Here is an 18,788-nt window from a genome sequence, read left to right as displayed (position 1 = left end):
TTGTGAGTTTGAGTCCGACATCTGACTCTGAGGGTGCTGAGTGTACTTGGATTTTGTCACTCCTTCTTTCAGCCTCTCTGCTGCTTGTGTGTGCTCTCTCTTTCTCAAAAAAAGAAATTAATAAATAAACTTTAACAAAATAAATAAAACAAAAAGGAGAAAGGGTAAAACTAATGCCTCTCTTAGTCTACCCACTTAGTCATCCGTTCCCCTGTCTTTGAGCTCCTGATATGTGTGGCCCCTGGTCTGGGTTTGGGAATGTAAAGGTGACTCTGGGCTCTGCATCAGGAAGATCACATTCATCGCTGCATGCACACACCCCTCTTATTTTTTTTTTTAAGTTTATTTATTTTTGAGAGAGAGACAGAGAGTGGGGGAGGATCAGAGAGAGAGGGGGAGACAGAGGATCTGAAACAGGCTCTGAGCTGACAGCAGAGAGCCTGATGCAGGGCTCGAACCCAAGAACTGAGACATCATGACCTGAACCGACTGAGCCACTCAGGCTCCCCACCCCTTTTTCACTCAATAGCATGCTTAGAGGTCATAGCTATAGAAGTTGCCATAGGGCATCTTATTCAGCTTTCGACTTTCTTGTCCAGAGAAAGAATGTGAGTCCCAGTTACATAGAAATCACTTTTCTGAAGTCTCCGAGTGAGTGAGTGGCAAAGCCAGATGGAGAGCCGTCGCCTTGCCTCTGCGAGCGCTCGGCAGGCCCGCATCTAAGCTCTGAACACTGTACGTCCGTTTTGTTTCCCTGGTGGGCTGTGTGTTCGCTCCTAGTGCGCAGAGTCCCGTCAGCTGATGGCGACATTGAGAAGTGACACCCTTATCCAGCTCCTGAGTTACCGCGATGGGACGGGGGCCCTGATCTCCATCTTGCGTCAGTTCTGTGTCCTGTGCTGTGGCACCCGCTTCCAGCCCTGTCCTGCCACTGGGGAGCCTGAGCTCCTTGAGTGCCCGGGCCCGGGCTCATTCCTCCAATGAGGACCCAGAGAAGGTGCCCTGCGGTTACTTTGACTTCTGGCCTCCAAACAGTGAGGTGGGAGGTCCAGGCCCTCCTGAGCAGGAAGGAAGAGCCAACTATTGGTCCCTGTCCAGCAGCACTTCCTGTGTGTGAACTTGGGAGGTTCCTGGCCCTTAAATAGCACAGGGTAGCTGCTCCCTCTTGCAGAGCTCTCAGTCTGTCTCAGTACTTCCCGGGTAATGTCGCAGGATGGTTCTAGAATGTCTCACACTTTCCTAATACTTGCTGCCCCATCAGTTCTCTTTCCTTTTCACATAGAAAGAGCGTGGGGCACCAAAGTTAATTAGTTGATTGATCAATGTCTACTTAGAACATATTATCTTTGTTTAATCTTGGATTTATATTCATGTTTTCCTTTCTTTTATGGCAAGGGATAACTGGTTTTCCATTTGCAGAAATGATACAAAAAGTGTTCCTTTTAAGATAAATTTATTAAGCAAATAGTAAATCATCTTACAGAAACATATAAAGTAAATAATAGTACAGGGGGTAAATGAGAAGGCAAAAATCCTAACATGCATGACTGAATGTTTGGGAAATCGGACCCCCAGGAATGCAGCTCCTGGCTCTCCTCACAGAGGGGAGGCCAGCTGATACAGATGGCTATAGAGTCAAGGAATCTCTAGGCCTCATTTCTACCAGGTGGAATAAGCCTGTCGTGGGGCAAATCCGTCAGCCTGGACTGATCCAGCAAGCTGGGAGGGAGGATGGCCAGAGGCCTAATACTGGGAACTGCTCTGCCCTGTGACAGTGTTCCTTTCCACACTGGATCAAACTCCGATCGCGTCGGCCAGCCTCCCTCGCCCTGGAGGGTCAGAGTCAGAGGGCTGCCATGTGTCAGCCTTAAGGGGACCGCTGCCCGCTGATCTCCGCTGACTCGAGGCCCCAGCTGGAGGCAAGGAGGGGCCTCTCCGATTTGGCTGACCAGGCTCCCTGTTGCAAGATGGGGTCAAAGTTACAGTTTGGACGTAATATGGTGCTCCTTTGCCTGCTCTTGACCTTTGTCTGTGTTTTCCTGGAGGCCTGATCTGTGGCTCTGGGAGGCTGGCTTCCTGTTCTCTCCTGCTGGCAGGACTGACCCTCATCATCCACACTCAGTCTGTTCTTCGGCATCCACAGGACCCCTGCACTCCGATGTCAGCGTCTTAGGTGCACAATGAAGGAAGGTGGAAGCTTCTGGGATGATGCTATTTCCTGCCTGTTTGTTATCTTGAGATCCTTCTTAATCTAGAACGTGATTTTGGCGGCTTCTGGCCCATAGACGGCCCCACCCCTGATTCTCTGTGCCGCGGCCCTGGACAGCCAGACAGACACTTCTGGGCTTCCCCTGCCGTACAGACTCTGTCCATACAGTGCCTGCCCAGCCCCAGATCCAGGGGATTGAAATCCAGATGTAAAAGGCCTTGGGAGGGGCATTCTTCCCTGAGGGCTCAAGTATGAACTTGGGCTCTTGGGGTGGAGCCTCAGGTCTTAAGGCCTCAGAGAGACCCTCTGAGGTAGGGCCTTCCTCAGGTGTCTCGGAGAGGCCAGTCCTCCAGGCCCTGGGGAATCAGAACCCCACACTGGTCTGATCTTCGCACCTCCAGAAAGCATGAGGAAATACATGTAAATTCTGTTACATGTATTTACAACAATAAAAAAAGTTTAAGACTAAATAAATAAATAAAATCTGAAAATTATGTATGTTCTGTTTAATTGGTCATTCCCTTAAAAAACAATACACTATGGGCACCTGGCTGGCTCAGTTGGTGGTGGATGTGACTATTAATCTCAGGGTTGTGAGTTCAAGCCTCATGGTGGATGTGGAGACTACTAAAATAAACTTTACGTCGAAAATTTAAAGAAAACAACACAAAACACTAGAAAGGTAAAGATTATTAAAACCAGGAAGATCCGACAGGATCTGGAATCAAAATTGGAGGTTTTGATTCTTAACTGTCTCCTATCATTTAAAAAACAGCTTAACATTTGGGGTCGAGGTGCCTGTGTGGCTCAGTTGGTTAGCCATCCAACTCTTGATTTTGGCTCAGGTCATGATCTCATGGTTCATGAGCGCCATATTGGGTTTCGTGCTGACAGCATGGAGCCTGCTTGGGATTCCTTCCTTCACTCTTCCTGGATCCCACCTGTCCCATGTAGCCACCTCTATACCTTAACAGTTCTCTGCAGCCCAAGCTCATGGGCAACATCAGAAGATAATGGGCTGTGGGGACCTGGGTGGCTCTGTCAGCTGAGCGTCTGACTTTGGGTCATGTCATGATCTCACAGTTCATGAGTTCCAGCCCCACACAGGGCTCCACGCTGACAGTGTGGAGACTTCTTGGAATTCTCTCTCTAGGTCTTCCTCTCTGCCCCTCCCCCACTTGCTTTCTCATCGCACTGAGTATGTGTAGGGGCACCTTGCCCACATGGCCCCTTGTGTATGGGACATGGGTCCTTTTTCTCTGTCATAATGCCACTTGGAAAGTTATTGAGGTCCATACTGAGGCTTTCTATAGCCAGCATCTCCCCTACACGCTGTGATACATGGCCGCCCACCAGATATTCCCAGGAGAAAGGAAGGCCCAAGGGACTACCACATCTTTTCCCAACTCCTACACACAATGGGCCAGCCCATACTCAGGTTCTTAGCCTGATTCTGGAGGAGATGATGGTCTCAAGAAAATGTTAAGCTTTATCCCCTCCGCAACATACCTGGCCAGGATGGAGCCACTCCTTAGAATGAGAAACAGAAGAACTTCCTTGGCACTCACCTCGCATCAGGCGGTGTTCTGGAACTTTACTTACATTAACTATATCATAACCACAGTAACCCAAGGAGGTAGGCAAAATTATTACCTTTGTGTGTGTGTGTGTGTGTGTGTGTGTGTGTGTGTGTGTGTATTTTTTCAGATAAGAAAACAGAAGCAGAAAGAAGTGAAAGAACTTGCCCCAGGGACCCAGCTTCTGAGTCCAGCCCAGTCTGTGCGCTTCTCAAACACTCCACCTTGCATCTGCCTTTGTGCATTTGCAGAACACACCATGTGCAAAAGCAGGGGACTGTCTGAGCCTCAGTGATATATGAAGGAAATGGTATCTGCTCATGATTTCAGCTGAATTCTTCCTGACACAACGTAAGAATGACCTCACCTCATTCCCATTCAATATTGTTGTATCAATATTTGATGTTATATTGTTTTATAAGTGCTCCTTGTGAGGAGGAAAAGGAATACAGGAAACAAAGGATAAAACAAACAAAACAATATTTGCAATTGAGTTGCAACTGATCAAGCCATTCAATAAGAGGTGTGGGGGCTGAAGGCAAAAATGATAGAGGTTAGAGGCACCTGGCTGACTCAATCTGTACAATATGTGACTCTTGATCTCTGGGTTAGGTTGAGTGCCACCTTGGATATGAGATTAATTAACAATAAAATCTTTAAAAAAAAAAAAAAGCAACAACCATACACAGAGGTTAAAAAAAAGTTACCATGTAATGACAGCTTAATAAAAGAAAATTAAAACCAGTTTCCCAGGGCACCTGGGTGGCTCATTTGGTTAAGTGTCCAACTTCAACTCAGGTCATGATCTCACGGTCCTTGGGTTGGAGCCCTAGGTCAGACTCTGGGCTGAAAGCTCAGAGCCTGGAAGACTGCTTCGGATTCTGTGGAACCCTCTCTCTCTGCCCTTCCTCACTTATGCTCTGTCTCTCTCTGTCTCTCAAAAATAAAGAATAAAAAAATATATTAAAAAAAGTTTCCTAAGTGACTTTAACTTTAGTTGTACAAATCAACTTACACAAATTCTTTGAGGAGAGCTTGGCTGGCTCAGTAGGACAAGCATGTGACTCTTGATCTCAGGATCAGGAGTTCAAGCCCTATGTTCGATATGGCAATTACTAAAAAAAAAAATTACTATAAGCATATATATATGCATAAAATATGCATATATATGCATAAGCTTATATATATAAGCATATATATGTATATTTTAAGCTTATATATGCATAAGCTTAAAAAATTCTTTCTTGGGGCATCTGAATGGCTCAGTCAGTTAAACATCTGACTTTGGCTCAGGTCATGATCTCATGGTTCGTGAATTCACACCCAAGTCAGACTCTGCATTGATAGTGAGGAGCCTGCTTCTGATTCTCTCTCTGTCTCTCTCTCTTTGCCCCTCCTCTGCTCATGCTCTCTCTTTCTTACTATCTTTCTCAAAAATAAATAAATAAACATTGAAAACATTCTTGCTTCAAGCTGAATGATGCATTTGACAAAGATCTCCGGGATCTGAACTAAGCTAAACCATGAAAATAAAGCTAACTACAGATAAGAAAGACAAGGGCTGCCATCATCAACTTTATCTGAAAGAGATGAAAAAGAAAGACCATGGGATGCCTGGGTGGCTCAGTCAGTTGGCATCTGGCTCAGGTCATGATTTTGTGGTTCGTGGGTTCGAGCCCCTCATCAGGTTCTGTGCTGGCAGCTCAGAGCTTGGAGCCTGTTTCAGATTCTGTGTTTCTCTCTCTCTCTAACCCTCCCCCATTCATGTTCTGTCTCTCTCTGTTTCAAAATTAAACTATAAAAAAAAAAATTTTAAAGAAAAAGCAAAACCATGTTTTGTGAGAATCGAAGAAAGAAAAAAACTAAACATTTACACAGTATTATATGTGCCAGATCTGTGCCAGGGGCTTGACATAAATCGGTTAGGCTCATTATCTCCTATCGCAGATGAGCAAACTGAAGTTCAGAGGATCATGGGGTGAGGGCATGAACCAAGCTTTAAGACATGTTTCTTGCTAGGGTTCGTAGGTGGCTCAGTCCGTTAAATGTCCAACTTTGGCTCAGGTCATGACGTGGTGGTCAGTGAGTACGAGCTGCACATCGGGCTCTCTGCTGACAGCTCAGAGCCTGAAGCCTGCTTTGGGTCTGTCCCTCTGCCCCATTTGGTCTTCACAAATGTTACCCGAGTGGGGTGGGGGCTCCCAGGCAGAGGAGCAGGTTTCCCAGCCCTTCTCCTGGCTCACTCTGCTTCATTTCCTCCTGTCCTGTCCAGTGGGAACAGTCATTCAATTGTCCAACATCCCACCCTGCAGCGAAAGCCCCTGCACTAGACTTAACTTCCTCTGTGTCTGTCTCTCCAGGTTCTAGAATGCTGCCTCTAACACACAGATGCTCCAGAAATGTGCTGAGTCGCTTTGCCAAGGGGCAGAAAAGACAGCGGGGATGTGAGAATCTACGCTGCCCTGCCAGAGCGGAAAGCTTGGGGAGGCTTGGACTTTCACTGCCTTAGGGTTGGGGGCGGGGATGACCTTCACTACCTGGAGGACTGGGGCAGGTAGGCCCCCAGGGGACACATGGGCAAAATGTGACAAGTTCAAACAGGAGCAGATGAACTTGACCTGCTGTCAAACCAACATTAGCCGCACAATGGTCTAGCTGGTCTCAGGAACCCACAGAGGATGAGCCCTGAGACCCCTCCCACTTGAATAAAGTCCTCTCTTTACACCCTGGAGAGGGGATGGAGGGTCTGCTGGGAGGAATCCAGGGACCAGTCTAAGGGCATGGGGGGGACTCTGACTCTCTGCATAGGTGGGGTCAGTGCCTCAGAGTGAACCTATGACAACCTATGTGGGGGCATCTCTTCTGAGGGTCCCGGATGTGTCATGCATGGAAACACGAGGGCATTCTCCTGAGGTGCTCACTGAGGATCTCTCTGTGCTTCCATCTTATTTTTTTTTAAGTTTCATTTATTTTTGAGAGAGAGAGAGGGAATGAGTGGAGGAGGAGCAGAAAGAGCAGGGGTGGACACAGAATCTGAAGCAGGCTCCAGGCTCTGAGCTGTCAGCACATAACCCGACATGGGACTCAAACCGTAAGTCCTCGAACCGTGGTCACTCGAACTGGAACTTCGACTTGAGCTGAAGTCAGATGCTTAACCAACAGAGCCACCCAGGGCATCCCTGAGCTGTCACTTTTGATATCCAGTGTTCGGTTCCATCCTGTGGGATATACTCCTCATAAGGAAGAGGAAAGACAGACAAAAGTGAGAGGAGACACAGGAAAGAATTAGAGAGAGAGCGTGGGGGAGGAGAGGCGACAAAGAGAAAATGCAGAAGGAAAAAGATATGGAGAGAGGGAATATAACCAAAAATCCTCAGAGCAGGAGATGAGGGGGAAAGATCAAGACAAAGGGAAGGAGAGAAGTAGGAAAGAAAGGAAAACCAGAGAGGACAAGAGACAGAACAAAATACAGCTGGATGAGGGAGAAGTTGTGTCACCAGGACATGCTTGTTTTGAACTTGAAGCAGAGAGATCAGACAATGCATCCCTGGCTGCCCTCCTTGTACCTGGAATCTCCAGGCCAAGAGCCCTGTCCTAAATCTGGCTCCTTAGGTTGGGGCTCCCCTGCTTTACCAGGAGGAGACCTCAGTCCTAGATGGACTATGAGGGGTGGATGCTCTGTATGTCCATCTACTAGTCATCAATTACCAAGGCTAATGACTCCAGCCCTTCCCTGGGCTCCACCCTTCTCTCTGCTTGGGAGGGCCCACCGACTCAGAGGGTCCAAGAGCCAGTCCTAGGGGGGTCAAAGAGTAGAACTCAGGAGTCTGTCCTAGACTTAGGTGGAAGAGAAGAGCCTCTGAGGAGAAGAAATCTATGACATCAGTAAGACCTATGGGATGGAGCTGTTGCCCTGTGTGGGCTTTAATCTCCGGAAGATTCAGCTATGGCTCCCAGGAGTCCCGAGGGCCCTGACCCAGAACAGTCCCCAAGGGAGGACCCATCTACCTTCCCACATGCCCATTGGCCTGATTGCCTGTCTCCCAGGAGGGAGATCGACAGGTGTTCAGTGTCCACCTGCAGGACCACGTTACCCTTCTCAGAAAAGTTTTATAAATAGTCCAGCAGATTGAGTGTGGATAGATGGGGCAGGGGGAGGGGGGGAGAAGCAAGTACAGCAAAATATTAACCATGGTTGAATCTACATGGTGTGTATATGAGTGCTCTCTGTACAATTCTTTCAATTGTTTTCACTGTTTGGATTTTTTTTTTCATATCAAATAACAGGGAAGAGAAAGAAAAAACATTTCCCTGGAAAACAGTAGGCACTCCTACGTACAGGGCGTTGGGTGTATAATCCCTTTTCCGGGAAATCTAGATTTCAAATGTAGGACACTGAAGACAATGCTTTTCCCGAAAGATGACAGAGTACAGGTAGGAGCACCTGTGGAACACCGTAATAGTGGGGGGACACCTTAGACTACACCCAGAAGCAATTAGTAACTTGCCCACCCAAAGCTGCTGACCCTTCTGTTGGTGACCTTTTCTCAAGTATATTCTGCCCGTCCTGAGATCTGGGCCTTGGCCCAGAGGGGACCCCACCCTGCCACCTGTAACTCTTGAGGGGAGAGGGAGAATAAAGTATTCCAGACCCTTCTTGAAAACTGACCCTAAGAGGCTGAACATGTTTGCTCAGAAGGTGAGGTTCGCACAATAAAGAGCAGGTGGGGGGTGGGGGGTTGGACCTGGTATAAAAGATCTGGAAGTTTCCAGGTGGTTACTTTGCAGCGGGAACTGCCAGGTGAGAGGTGACAAGGGCTGGGGTAAGGGATGACAGGGATGGCTGGGTCTCAGCTAGGGAGGAATTCAAGCTGAGCTGAGAGCAGCCTGCTTGGATGGAGTGGCAGGAGAGACCTGTGTGTCAACTACCTGGAGCATCTGAGTGAGGCGTAAAGACATCTGAGTCTCAGAGGAAGGACTGGGGATCCCTGGGATGCTCAGGGGAATTGATACGACCAGATTTGTGTTAGTGCAGAAAGAATTATGACAAATCAACCAGGATATCTGGAATCTGATATCTTGAGCTGTGATCCAAACTCTTTCTGCAGTTTCTCAACTGTTCAGATGCTGGTACTGGCACAGTCTTGTCTATAATCACCTTCACTCCACGGGTGACAGAGAAGCGCAGCCCTAAAATGCTCCTTTCCTTCTGTTTTGTGACCCGGGTGAAGCTAGGAATTTAAACTCTGCCCCAGATGTCTCCCAGCCAGGCCAATGTATCACTTAGATTGCACTTAGGTTTTGCTCAGACTCAACCACCTCTATGGTTTGGAGATGGCCTCCACGTCTTTGAAATCTCTTTTCCTGCTTTGTGACAGGAGGGAACAGGACTTAACACAGGGTGGCCCAGGCAGAGGCTGAGGATTGATCTTCTGATTGGGGAGGGGAGATGGGGGTTGGCTACCTGCAGACCAGGGAGGACATAGGGGTGATGCACACAGAAGATAGTGTCTTCCAGAAGCAGGACTAGAGACTAGGGACCATCGTTTCTGAGCCCAAGACTGGGTCAGTTAGGGCTGAGTTGAGGGACAAAGATGGCTGAGTCTCAACTGGAGGTCTAACCCAGGGATGCCTGGGGAAATGAAGTCCAAAGGAAAGATGGTAAACCTTGACGTTCTCCTTTCTTTCCCCTCCAGCCCCAGAATGTTGACCATTACTCTTCTTGCCCTTCTCTGTGCATCAGCCTCGGCCAATGCCAGTAAGTGACACGCCAGGAGGCCAGTAGTAGCGTCACGGGAAGGCAGCTTCCTGCACTGCTGGTGGCCAAGGCTTCCAGAGGCTGGCTTGGGGTGGTGGGCCCTGAGGTATGGGAGGTATAGGAGCAGTGACGAGGAACTCGAGCTCTTGAGATCTCAGCTTCTGACGCCTACTGTCTCCTCCAGTTCAGGCTAGGGCCTCCTCCTACAATGGAGAGTATGGAGGCGGTGGAGGCCAGCGATTCTCCCATTCTGGTTACCAGCTGGAGGGGCCCATCACTGCCATCCGTATCCGGGTCAACAGATACTACATCGTAGGGTAAGATTCTTGTGTTTCTGTTGTTTGGGGTTCTTCTCCGGTCTTACTTTAGGTCACATCTATTTCAATCAACAAGCCCCAGGGATAACTTGGTGAGTGAAAGCTATCAGGGGACTGGGGTCTGAGGCCAGTGCGGTGACAGCGCTACAGCCCCCAGTGTGTGCATGGCCTGGGGTGAATCATGTACCACAGCCGCTTGGGCGCCTGGAGCTGGCTACTTTGGCCCCACCTGAGGTGTAAGTCCCCTCGGGCAATCTCCAACTTTGGTGATGCCTCTCCCCAGAACGTGTATCCTTCTGAATCTGGGGCAGCAAAGCCTCTTCTGTCAGGAGAGCCTTCCAGAAAGGCCCATCTACTTCCTTCACGTAGGGGTTGGGGGTACAGCGGGAACCTAGGTTTCAAATTGATGCCTTACCACTGTCAGGGGGGCTCCGGCTAAGTTACTTTTCCTCTCTGAGCCTGTCGGGATAACGACTTGAAGTTCCCAGTATGATCTCAAGGGCTCGGCTCTCTCATCCCTCACACACCGTGGGGCTGCCAGGGGGCCTGTCATCCCTGCTCCAGTTTGCAGGTCTCTCCGCTTGTAGGCCAGGAGGTCCTGATTTCTGGTCACCCTGCTCAGTGTCAGTCTTCCCTCCCTCCTCGCCCTGCCCCTAGGCTCCAGGTGCGCTACGGCAAGGTGTGGAGCGACTATGTGGGTGGCAGCCAGGGAGACCTGGAGGAGATTTTCCTGCACCCTGGGGAGTCAGTGATCCAGGTGTCTGGCAAGTACAACTCCTACCTGAAGCAGCTGGTCTTTGTGACTAACAAGGGCCGGAACCTGTCTTTTGGGACAGACACAGGCACCAGTTTCAGTGCTGTCCCCTTGTACCCCAAGACCGGTCTACGATTCATCAGCGGTCATGCTAGCATCTTCATCAACGCCATCGGCCTGCACTGGGACGTCTACCCCAGGAAGTGAACCAGTTGCTGAACCGCTGCCTTGCCCTGGGCTGAGCACTGCAGCTGGGGTGTCAGAACCGCCTAACCGTTAACCCCATCTGCTCAATAAAATATAAAAGGACACAGCTGACCCTGGTGTGTATGTGGCTGTGTGCATCTGGGAACTGCGTCCTGACTCTGGCTGTGGATGTGCCCATCCCCTTTCAGGCTATCTGTCGATGTCATTCCAGGGAAGAGGGGGAGGGACAGAGAGAGGTGTGAAAGTCTTGTGTTTTTCTTCATAGTTTATATAGAGGAAATAAGATTCTGTCCTGAACCATCTCTTTTTTTCAAGGATAGCTCCTGAGTCTGTTTACCCAACTGGAGTTCTAAGGCTGAGGGTGAAGCCTGGCTGTGGCTTATTCATCAAACCCCTACATCCACGCTCTAGTTCTTGTCTCCCGTTGACAGTGTCTCCCCGGCAAAAGGCTGGCACCTGGCTCCCTTGACATTAACCCACTTACTGTCTCTTGGTGGCCCAGGCCATTTTCCTTTGTGCTTTCCCAGAATCCACCTGACTCTCGAAGCTTGGCCTAAGTTTGTGTCAAGAACTCTGTTACCCCAGCCTCGTTCCTCCCCACCTTTGCCCATAAGCACTGACGTTCCCTGTTTAGCTCAGCTTGCTCTGAATTGGGCTTCTTCCTCCTAGGAAGCCACCACCTCCCCGACAGCTTCTACTCTGCCAAGACCATCCTCAAAAAAGGGCGTTCCAAGAGGAGTAGAGTTCCATGGCGGGCTTCCGCGAATGCCAGGGGTTGGTTGGCATTCAGGGGAAGCGACAGAGTGGCTGGATAGATTCAGCAATGATATTAAGTTGCTTTGGAAATCATTCTTGGGACTCTAGTTCCCTGTTCTAAAATTACCACACTGTTCGGTTTTTGCCGTTTGGTGGTGGTGGTTGGGAGTGGGGGAAGTCACTCATCGCTCCCCAAAGATTCACTCACATCATGGGGAATTGCAGAGTCACATTTCTTTCCCGATTAGACAAATATAACACTTAGGTACATGTAATCTTAGAAAGAAATATTAACAGAGAAACAAACCCAGGCCTAGATTGTTTTTAGAGTAATTCCTTTATTTCTCTCAAACAAGTCCATGGAATGGAATATTATGTCACTAACTTTTTTGTGATATAAAGCACATAAAATTTATTTATTTATTTATTTATTTATTTATTTAAGTTTATTTGAGAGAGAGCATGAGTGCCAGAGGGGCAGAGAGAGGAGAGAGAGAGAATCCAAAGCAGGCTCCACACTCAGTGAGGAGCCCAAAGCGGGGCTCAATCTCACAAACCGTGAGATCATATCCAGAGTCAGCCACTTAACTGACTGAGCCATCAGGCCCCAAAATTCACCCTATTAAAATGTGCTGTTTCGGTGGGTTTAGGACATTCACAGATTGTGTAACCATCACTGCTAACTCTGAAATATTGTCATCAGCTCAGAAAGAAATCCATCCCCATTAAGCAGTCACTCCCCACCCCTCTCTCCCAGCCCCTCATAACCACCCATCTACTTCTGTCTCTACGGATTTGCTTATTCCGGACATTTCATGTAGGTGGAATCATACGATAATGTGATCTTTTGTGTCTGGCTTCTCCCATTTAGCATGTTTTCATACTTCATCCACGTTGTAGTACGGGTCAGGATTTCGTTCCTTTGTATGGCTGAACCTGACACATCATATACCTGGTCAACTTCAGGATAGACTTCTCACCCGCTGGTGAAGGCGCTGGCACCGGACAGGCAGCTGCAACAGAAGATGATGCAGTAATGGATTCCTGGCTTCTGTGTGGTCTACATATTGGGCTTTTCTTTTTTTAAAATTTTTTTAATGTTTTACTTATTTCTGAGAGAGAGAGAGAGAGACAGCATGAGCAGGGGAGGGTCAGAGAGAGACGGAGACACAGAATCTCTAGCAGGCTCCAGGCTCTGAGCTAGCTGTCAGCACAGAGCCCAACGCGGGGCTTGAACCCACCAACCGCGAGATCATGACCTGAGCCGAAGTCGGACGCTTAACCAACTGAGCCACCCAGGCACACTCATGTTGGGCTTTTCTAAAAGATTTTCTTTAAAGAAAAACGGTTTTACTTATAAAATTCTAAAATTTCTAAATCGAGCTAACCATACGTTTATCAAACACTCTCTGCTAGGTGCTTGGGAATACAAAGTCCACTGAAGATTTGTTTCTTTTTCTCTAGTTGAAGGGAAGATTTGGTGAGGGAAGGGGTGTGTGTGTGTACGCATGCACACATGTGATAGGGACACAGTACAGGGCTCAGGCCTCAGCCTATGCAGAAATGTGAACATATAAAAACGACAATTGCACAGTTTCCTCCTGGACAGGAGGCACATGAGCTTGTTTATATAATGAAGAAGGAGTCAGAGAGAGGAAGAGACTGAGGGCTCAGGAAAGAGGAGGTAACTGAGGGAACAAGGTCTCACAGGAGACGAGGGAGGATGTTTTATGGAGATGTTGGGGCAGAAAACATAGAAAAAGAAGAAAATAGAGATGAGTGAAGATACACAGGTTAATTGTAGAGGGAGTGAGTATGGAGTAAAACTTGATGGAATTAATACTTAATCCTGACTTGTTCGGTTGCATAAGTAAAGTTACGTGCTGTATTATTCAGATTCTTCCAGAGGAAAACTAGGAGGGGACATACGTATATATATACATACAGAATTTTTTAAAGAGTTTATTTTATTTATTTATTTAAATGCTTTATTTTTGAGAGAGAGCACGCCCACGCAGGAGCGTGATGTGAGTGGAGCAGGAGCAGAGAGAGAGAGGGGGAGACAGAATCTGAAGCAGGCTCCAGCTGTCAGCACAGGGCCCACTGGGGGCTCGAACTTGTGAATTTGAAGGTCATGACCTAAGTTGAGGTCGGATGCTTAGCTGACTGAGGCACCCAGGCGCCCCTTTAAGATTTTATTTATTTATTTATTCATTTAAATGTTTACTGATTTTGAGAGAGAGAGAGGGAACATGAAGGGGGAGGGCAGAGAGAGGGAGACAGAATCCCAAGCAGGCGTTAGGCTCTGAGCTGTTAGCACACAGCTGGACTTGGGGACTGAACTCATGAACCACGAGATCAGGACCTTAGCAGAAGTCAGACACTCTACCGACTGAGCCAGACACCCAGGTGCCCCTAAGATTTTATTTTTAAGTCATCTCTACCAGAAATGGGCTTGAACCTACAACCCCGAGATCATGAGTTGCATCCTCTACCGACTGAGCCAGCCCGGTGCCCCTATACGTAAAGAGATTTACTGCAAAGCATTGGCTCTACAACCAATGGGTGGATGTGGGTAAGACAAGTGTGAAATCTGAAGGGCAGGCCGGCAGTCTGGAAACTCCTGGGGAGGGCGGATGCTGCAGTCCACAGGCAGAATTTCCTCTTCCTCAGGGCAACCTCAGTTTTGCTCTTTTTCTTCCTTGTAAATTAATTTATTATCAAAATTTACACTCGTAGTAACTTGATTTTCTTTAAAAATAATTTTCCGGCTTTATTGAAGTATAATTGACAAATAAGAGTGTAATATATTTAAAATGTACAATGTTGTGAAAGGACTCCCACGGTCAAGTTCATTACCACATCCATCACCTCAGAGTTAAAAAAAATTTTTATGCAAGAATAATTGACATACAATATTGTATTAGTTTCAGTTGTACAACACTGATTCAATATTTATATACACTATGAAATGGTCACCATGATTAGCTACTATCTGTCACCATATACAGTCGCTATATTTTTAACTATATTCCCTATACTGTACATCACTACATCTTATTTATTTTAGCAATTGTTACTCTTTTATTTTATTAACCTTTATTTATTTATTTTAATAGTTACTTATTTTTGAGAAAGAGAGAGAGCAAGGGAGGGGCAGAGAGAGAAGGAGACAGAGAATCCGAAGCAGGCTCCAGGCTCTGAGCTGTCAGTACAGAGCCTGATGAGGGGCTCAAACTCATGAGCCATGAGATCATAACCTGAGCTGAAGTCGGACCCCTAACTGACCAAGCCACTCAGGTACCCCTACTTTTATTTTTTTTAGAGAGAGAGAAAGCACACATGAGCTAGGGAGAGGGGCAGAGGGAAAGAGAGAGAGAACCTTAAGCAGGCTCCATGCTCAGTGCAGAGCCTGACACAGAGCTCGATCCCATGACCCTGGGATCATGACCTGAGCCGAAATCAAGAGTTGAATGCTCAACTGACTGAGCCACCCAAGTGTTCCAGAGTAACCCTTAAAAAAATTTTTTTTGGGAGATGCCTGGGTGGTTCAGTTAGTTAAGCATCTTTTTTTTTTTTTGTAATCTTTATTTATTTTTGAGAGAGAGATCGAGTGTGAGCAGGGGAGGAGCAGAGAGAGAGCAAGACACAGAATTCGAAGCAGGCTCCAGGCTCTGAGCTGTCAGCACAGAGCCTGATGAGGGGCTTGAACTCATGAATGGCGAGATCATGACCTGAGTCTAAGTTGGACGCTCAACCGACTGAGCTACCCAGGCACCCCTTAAGTGTCTGATTCTTGATCTCAGATCAGGTCTTGATCTTAGATCATGAGTTCAAGCCTCATGTTTGGGCTCCATACTGGGTGTGAAGCTTACTTAAAAAATAATAACAAAGATAAAAAATAAAAAAATTTTGGGGGGCACCTGGGTGGCTCAGTTGGTTGAGTATCAACTCTTGATCTTGGCTCAGGTCATCATCTCACAGTGCGTGGGATCAAGTCCCACATCGGGCTCGACACTGACAGTGCGGAGCCTTGAGATTCTCTCTCTCCCCATTTCTCTCTCTCTGCCCCTCTCCTGCTTATATGCTCACACTCTCTCTCTCTCAAAATAAATAAATAAACATTTTTAAAAATTTTGTGAGAATGCTTAAGATCTACTCTCTTAGCGCACTGCAATCATACACTACAGTATTATCAACTATAGTTACCATGCTACACAGTAGAAAGCCTGTAGCCTTTTACCAAATCTCCCCATTTCCCATACTTCCTTGTTCCTGGTAACCACCATTCTAGAAACCATACTTGGTTTCTATGTGTTCCACTTTTTTTTTTAAGTAATACTTTTTTTTTTTTTTTAAGGTGATCTTTATCCTGAAGGTTGGGCTCAAACGCATGACCCTGAGATCAAGAGTCACATGCTCTACAGACTGAGTCAGCCAGGAGCCCCTGTGTTCAACTTTTTGATTTTAGATTCTGCACATAAGTGACATGCAGTACAAGTTTTGCTTTTAAGTCTTTTGACTGCCTAGATGATACCTACCCAGCTTACCCAGGATCATTACTTAAAGTCAAATGATTGTAGATGGTAATCACATCTACGAAGCATCTGTACAGCAACACCTAGATTGCTTTTGATTTAGCACTCTATTACAGCCTAGCCAAATTGACACAAACTACCTGTTGCACCTGAGAAAACCTAGGAGGGCTGGGGTGGGGAATCAGGACAACAGCAGGGAATGAAGGAGTTTGCCGACCAAAGTCAGATAAAAAGATTACTGACGAATGCTGGAAACTTAGCTGAGTTAGCTATTAGCTAGCAGAGGTCACAGTGGGTTGACAGAGTATTGCACAGGGACTTGGGAAACCTAAGTCCTGCCTCCACTCAGCTACATGGCCTCAGTCAAATCTCTTAACCTCCCTGGGTTTCGATTACCCATTTGTAAGAAGAGCTTCTCTGGGTCACATACTAAGACCTATCCAGTTCACACATGCTAGAAATCTAAATTCTAAGAATTTACTGTTACATGAAAATAACTGGCCTCACTGTGTGGTAGTTGAATGTTAAATAGGGGTAACTGAGTTATGTGTATGAAGGAGGTCCCAGGCACAGGGCCTAAGGTGGCCGGGAATAGGGGCATGTCTGAGGCCCCTCCAAGTAGGGAGTGCTCTGGAGCACACCTGGAATGAAGGGCCCAAAGGTCCACAGGCTACGAAGACAGCCAGCAGCTCCTTTGATGGTAACTGGAGTTGAAAAGCAACCTCTCAAAAAGAAGAGCCCACCCCCAGCTAGGAGCGCCTGGTTGGCTCAGTTGGTAGAGCACTGGACTCTTGAACTTGAGGTTATAAATTTGAACCCCATGTTAAGTATAGAACTTAAGGGGGGAAAAAAAAAGACCCTTCCCACCCCCTACCCTGACCCTCCCAACAGGAGGTCACCAAATTAACTGGCTGATAGAACTATGATTGCCTCCTGGTTTAGACCACCATGGACCCCACAGTGGCTGGTACTGAGTCCTCAAGTTCCCACTGCAGAGCGGAGCAAGAAAAGAGCCATTTTAAGGAAACACAGGGCCAGGCCTCTTGAGCAGTCCCAAGAATAAAGAAGCATCAATCTGTACAGGCTGACGCAGTCACCCAGGAGACAGCTAAGGTCAAATCCCTGAACAACCACCACCCACAGAGCACCCCAACTCTCCAAGAAAGAGAAGACTCCCCTTGGACTACAGTTCGTGGATTTCTTTTTTTTTTTTTTTTAATTTATTTCTAGGAGAGAGAGAGACAGCATGAGCAGGGGAGGGTCAGAGAGAGAGGGAGATACAGACTCTGAAATAGGCTCCAGGCTCTGAGCTGACAGTCAGCACAGAGCCCGACGCGGGGCTCGAACCCATGAACCACGAGATCATGACCTAAGCGAAAGTCGGACGCTCAACCGACTAAGCTACCCAGGCGCCCCTACAGTTCGTGGATTTCAAGAAAGATTTGAGCCCAAGAAATTCAAGTCCAGCCGATGACACAATGCAATCATTGGCATTATCATGTGGATTCGTATGTGATGGGGAAAGGAATGCAAATATAGTTCGATTACTAACCCAGCACATAGGAGAGGACATTTAAGGATCACTTCAGGAAGGAAGACTATATTAGCAGTCATACATGTTTTGGGGTGTGGTTATTTCAAGGAAAATAGCACAGAGGGACGAAAAATGGAAGAGGGGGCTTACACTTATTTTGCATCCACTGTGAGTTCAGGCACTATGCAAAAAGTACCTCATTGAATTGTGACAACAATCCTATTGGAAGGCAGTAAGCATGGTCTCAATTTTCAGATGAAATCAGCAAGACAGAAATCAGTTATGTTTGCAGGTGGCTTAAGAGTTACAACAGTGGATGTCAAAGGTTGATGTGTCTCTGCCCCTCCAGCCTTATGCCCCTGTTTATTCCCCAGTAGGCGATAACTAAGCAAACCCAAACAAAAGCATGTTTGGTTTTTTCTCTGCTTCGGTTTGCCATTAAAGGAAAGTCACCCAGAAACCCTCCAAATCTTGGAGCAAATGAAAGTGAGCTTTCTTGGACTTAGTACAAACTAGAGCTCTGGAAAACTACATGGCTTCATTCAGTCATATTACAAATATTCTTTAGATGCCTATAATGTGTCAAGCACTCTGCTAAACGCTGTTACTTGTCCAAAGTCACAAGCATAGCACAGAGCAGAGTCAGGATCAAACTCAGGTCTTTCTGACACTGAAATCTGACATTGGAATTTTCACAAGTCTGTGATTTTCAATCATCTTAGAAACAAAATCTTAGACAAGATTTTCCAATCTAAAGCTCCTACAGTTAGAAAACCATGCCATGATGGTTCATCATGGGGGCTCAGTCAGCTGAGCTTCTGACTTCGGCTCAGGTCATGATCTCAACGGTTCGTGAGTTTGGGCCAAAATCCTCCATCAAGATATATAGGACATTACCATCACCCCACAACATTCCTTCTGGGCCCTTCCCAGTCACTTCTTGCCCTCAACTCCTGAAAGGCAACCATTCTTCTGACCTTTTCACCACAGATTAGTTTACCCTGTTCTGCATTCAAACTGTTGTTGTATATTAGAAAACATGGAGCACTTGGAAAATGCCACTGTATGCCCCTGAGAGAATGACTGAAAAGGCAAACAACATCTTTAGTATTATGAAAATTGCTTTAGGGGCGCCTGG

At 47.1% G+C, this 18,788-nt stretch overlaps 1 protein-coding gene across 1 annotated transcript; it reads left to right on the top strand.

Moving 5' to 3' along the window:
* Nucleotides 1-9,489: 9,489 nt before the first annotated feature.
* On the top strand, nucleotides 9,490-10,822 carry LOC120242284 (zymogen granule membrane protein 16-like). The gene is made up of 3 exons (XM_039247950.1): nucleotides 9,490-9,544; nucleotides 9,729-9,861; nucleotides 10,519-10,822. Exons 1-3 carry the CDS (start codon nucleotides 9,490-9,492, stop codon nucleotides 10,820-10,822), a joined length of 492 nt encoding a protein of 163 aa, XP_039103881.1.
* Nucleotides 10,823-18,788: the final 7,966 nt, after the last annotated feature.

The sequence above is a fragment of the Hyaena hyaena genome, unplaced genomic scaffold (genome assembly GCF_003009895.1).
Source record: "Hyaena hyaena isolate Hyena2069 unplaced genomic scaffold, ASM300989v1 scaffold_306, whole genome shotgun sequence".
Taxonomy (NCBI): Eukaryota; Metazoa; Chordata; class Mammalia; order Carnivora; family Hyaenidae; genus Hyaena; species Hyaena hyaena.
The sequence above is the reverse complement of the archived record's forward strand: the minus strand, read 5'-3'. Positions and strand labels throughout refer to the sequence as shown.

Coding starts and splice junctions, on each gene's coding strand:
- LOC120242284 (XM_039247950.1), top strand. CDS start 9,490: ATGTTGACCATTACTCTTCTTGCCCTTCTCTGTGCATCAGCCTCGGCC. Junction 9,545..9,728: donor ATCAGCCTCGGCCAATGCCA/GTAAGTGACACG, acceptor TGTCTCCTCCAG/TTCAGGCTAGGGCCTCCTCC. Junction 9,862..10,518: donor AACAGATACTACATCGTAGG/GTAAGATTCTTG, acceptor CCCTGCCCCTAG/GCTCCAGGTGCGCTACGGCA.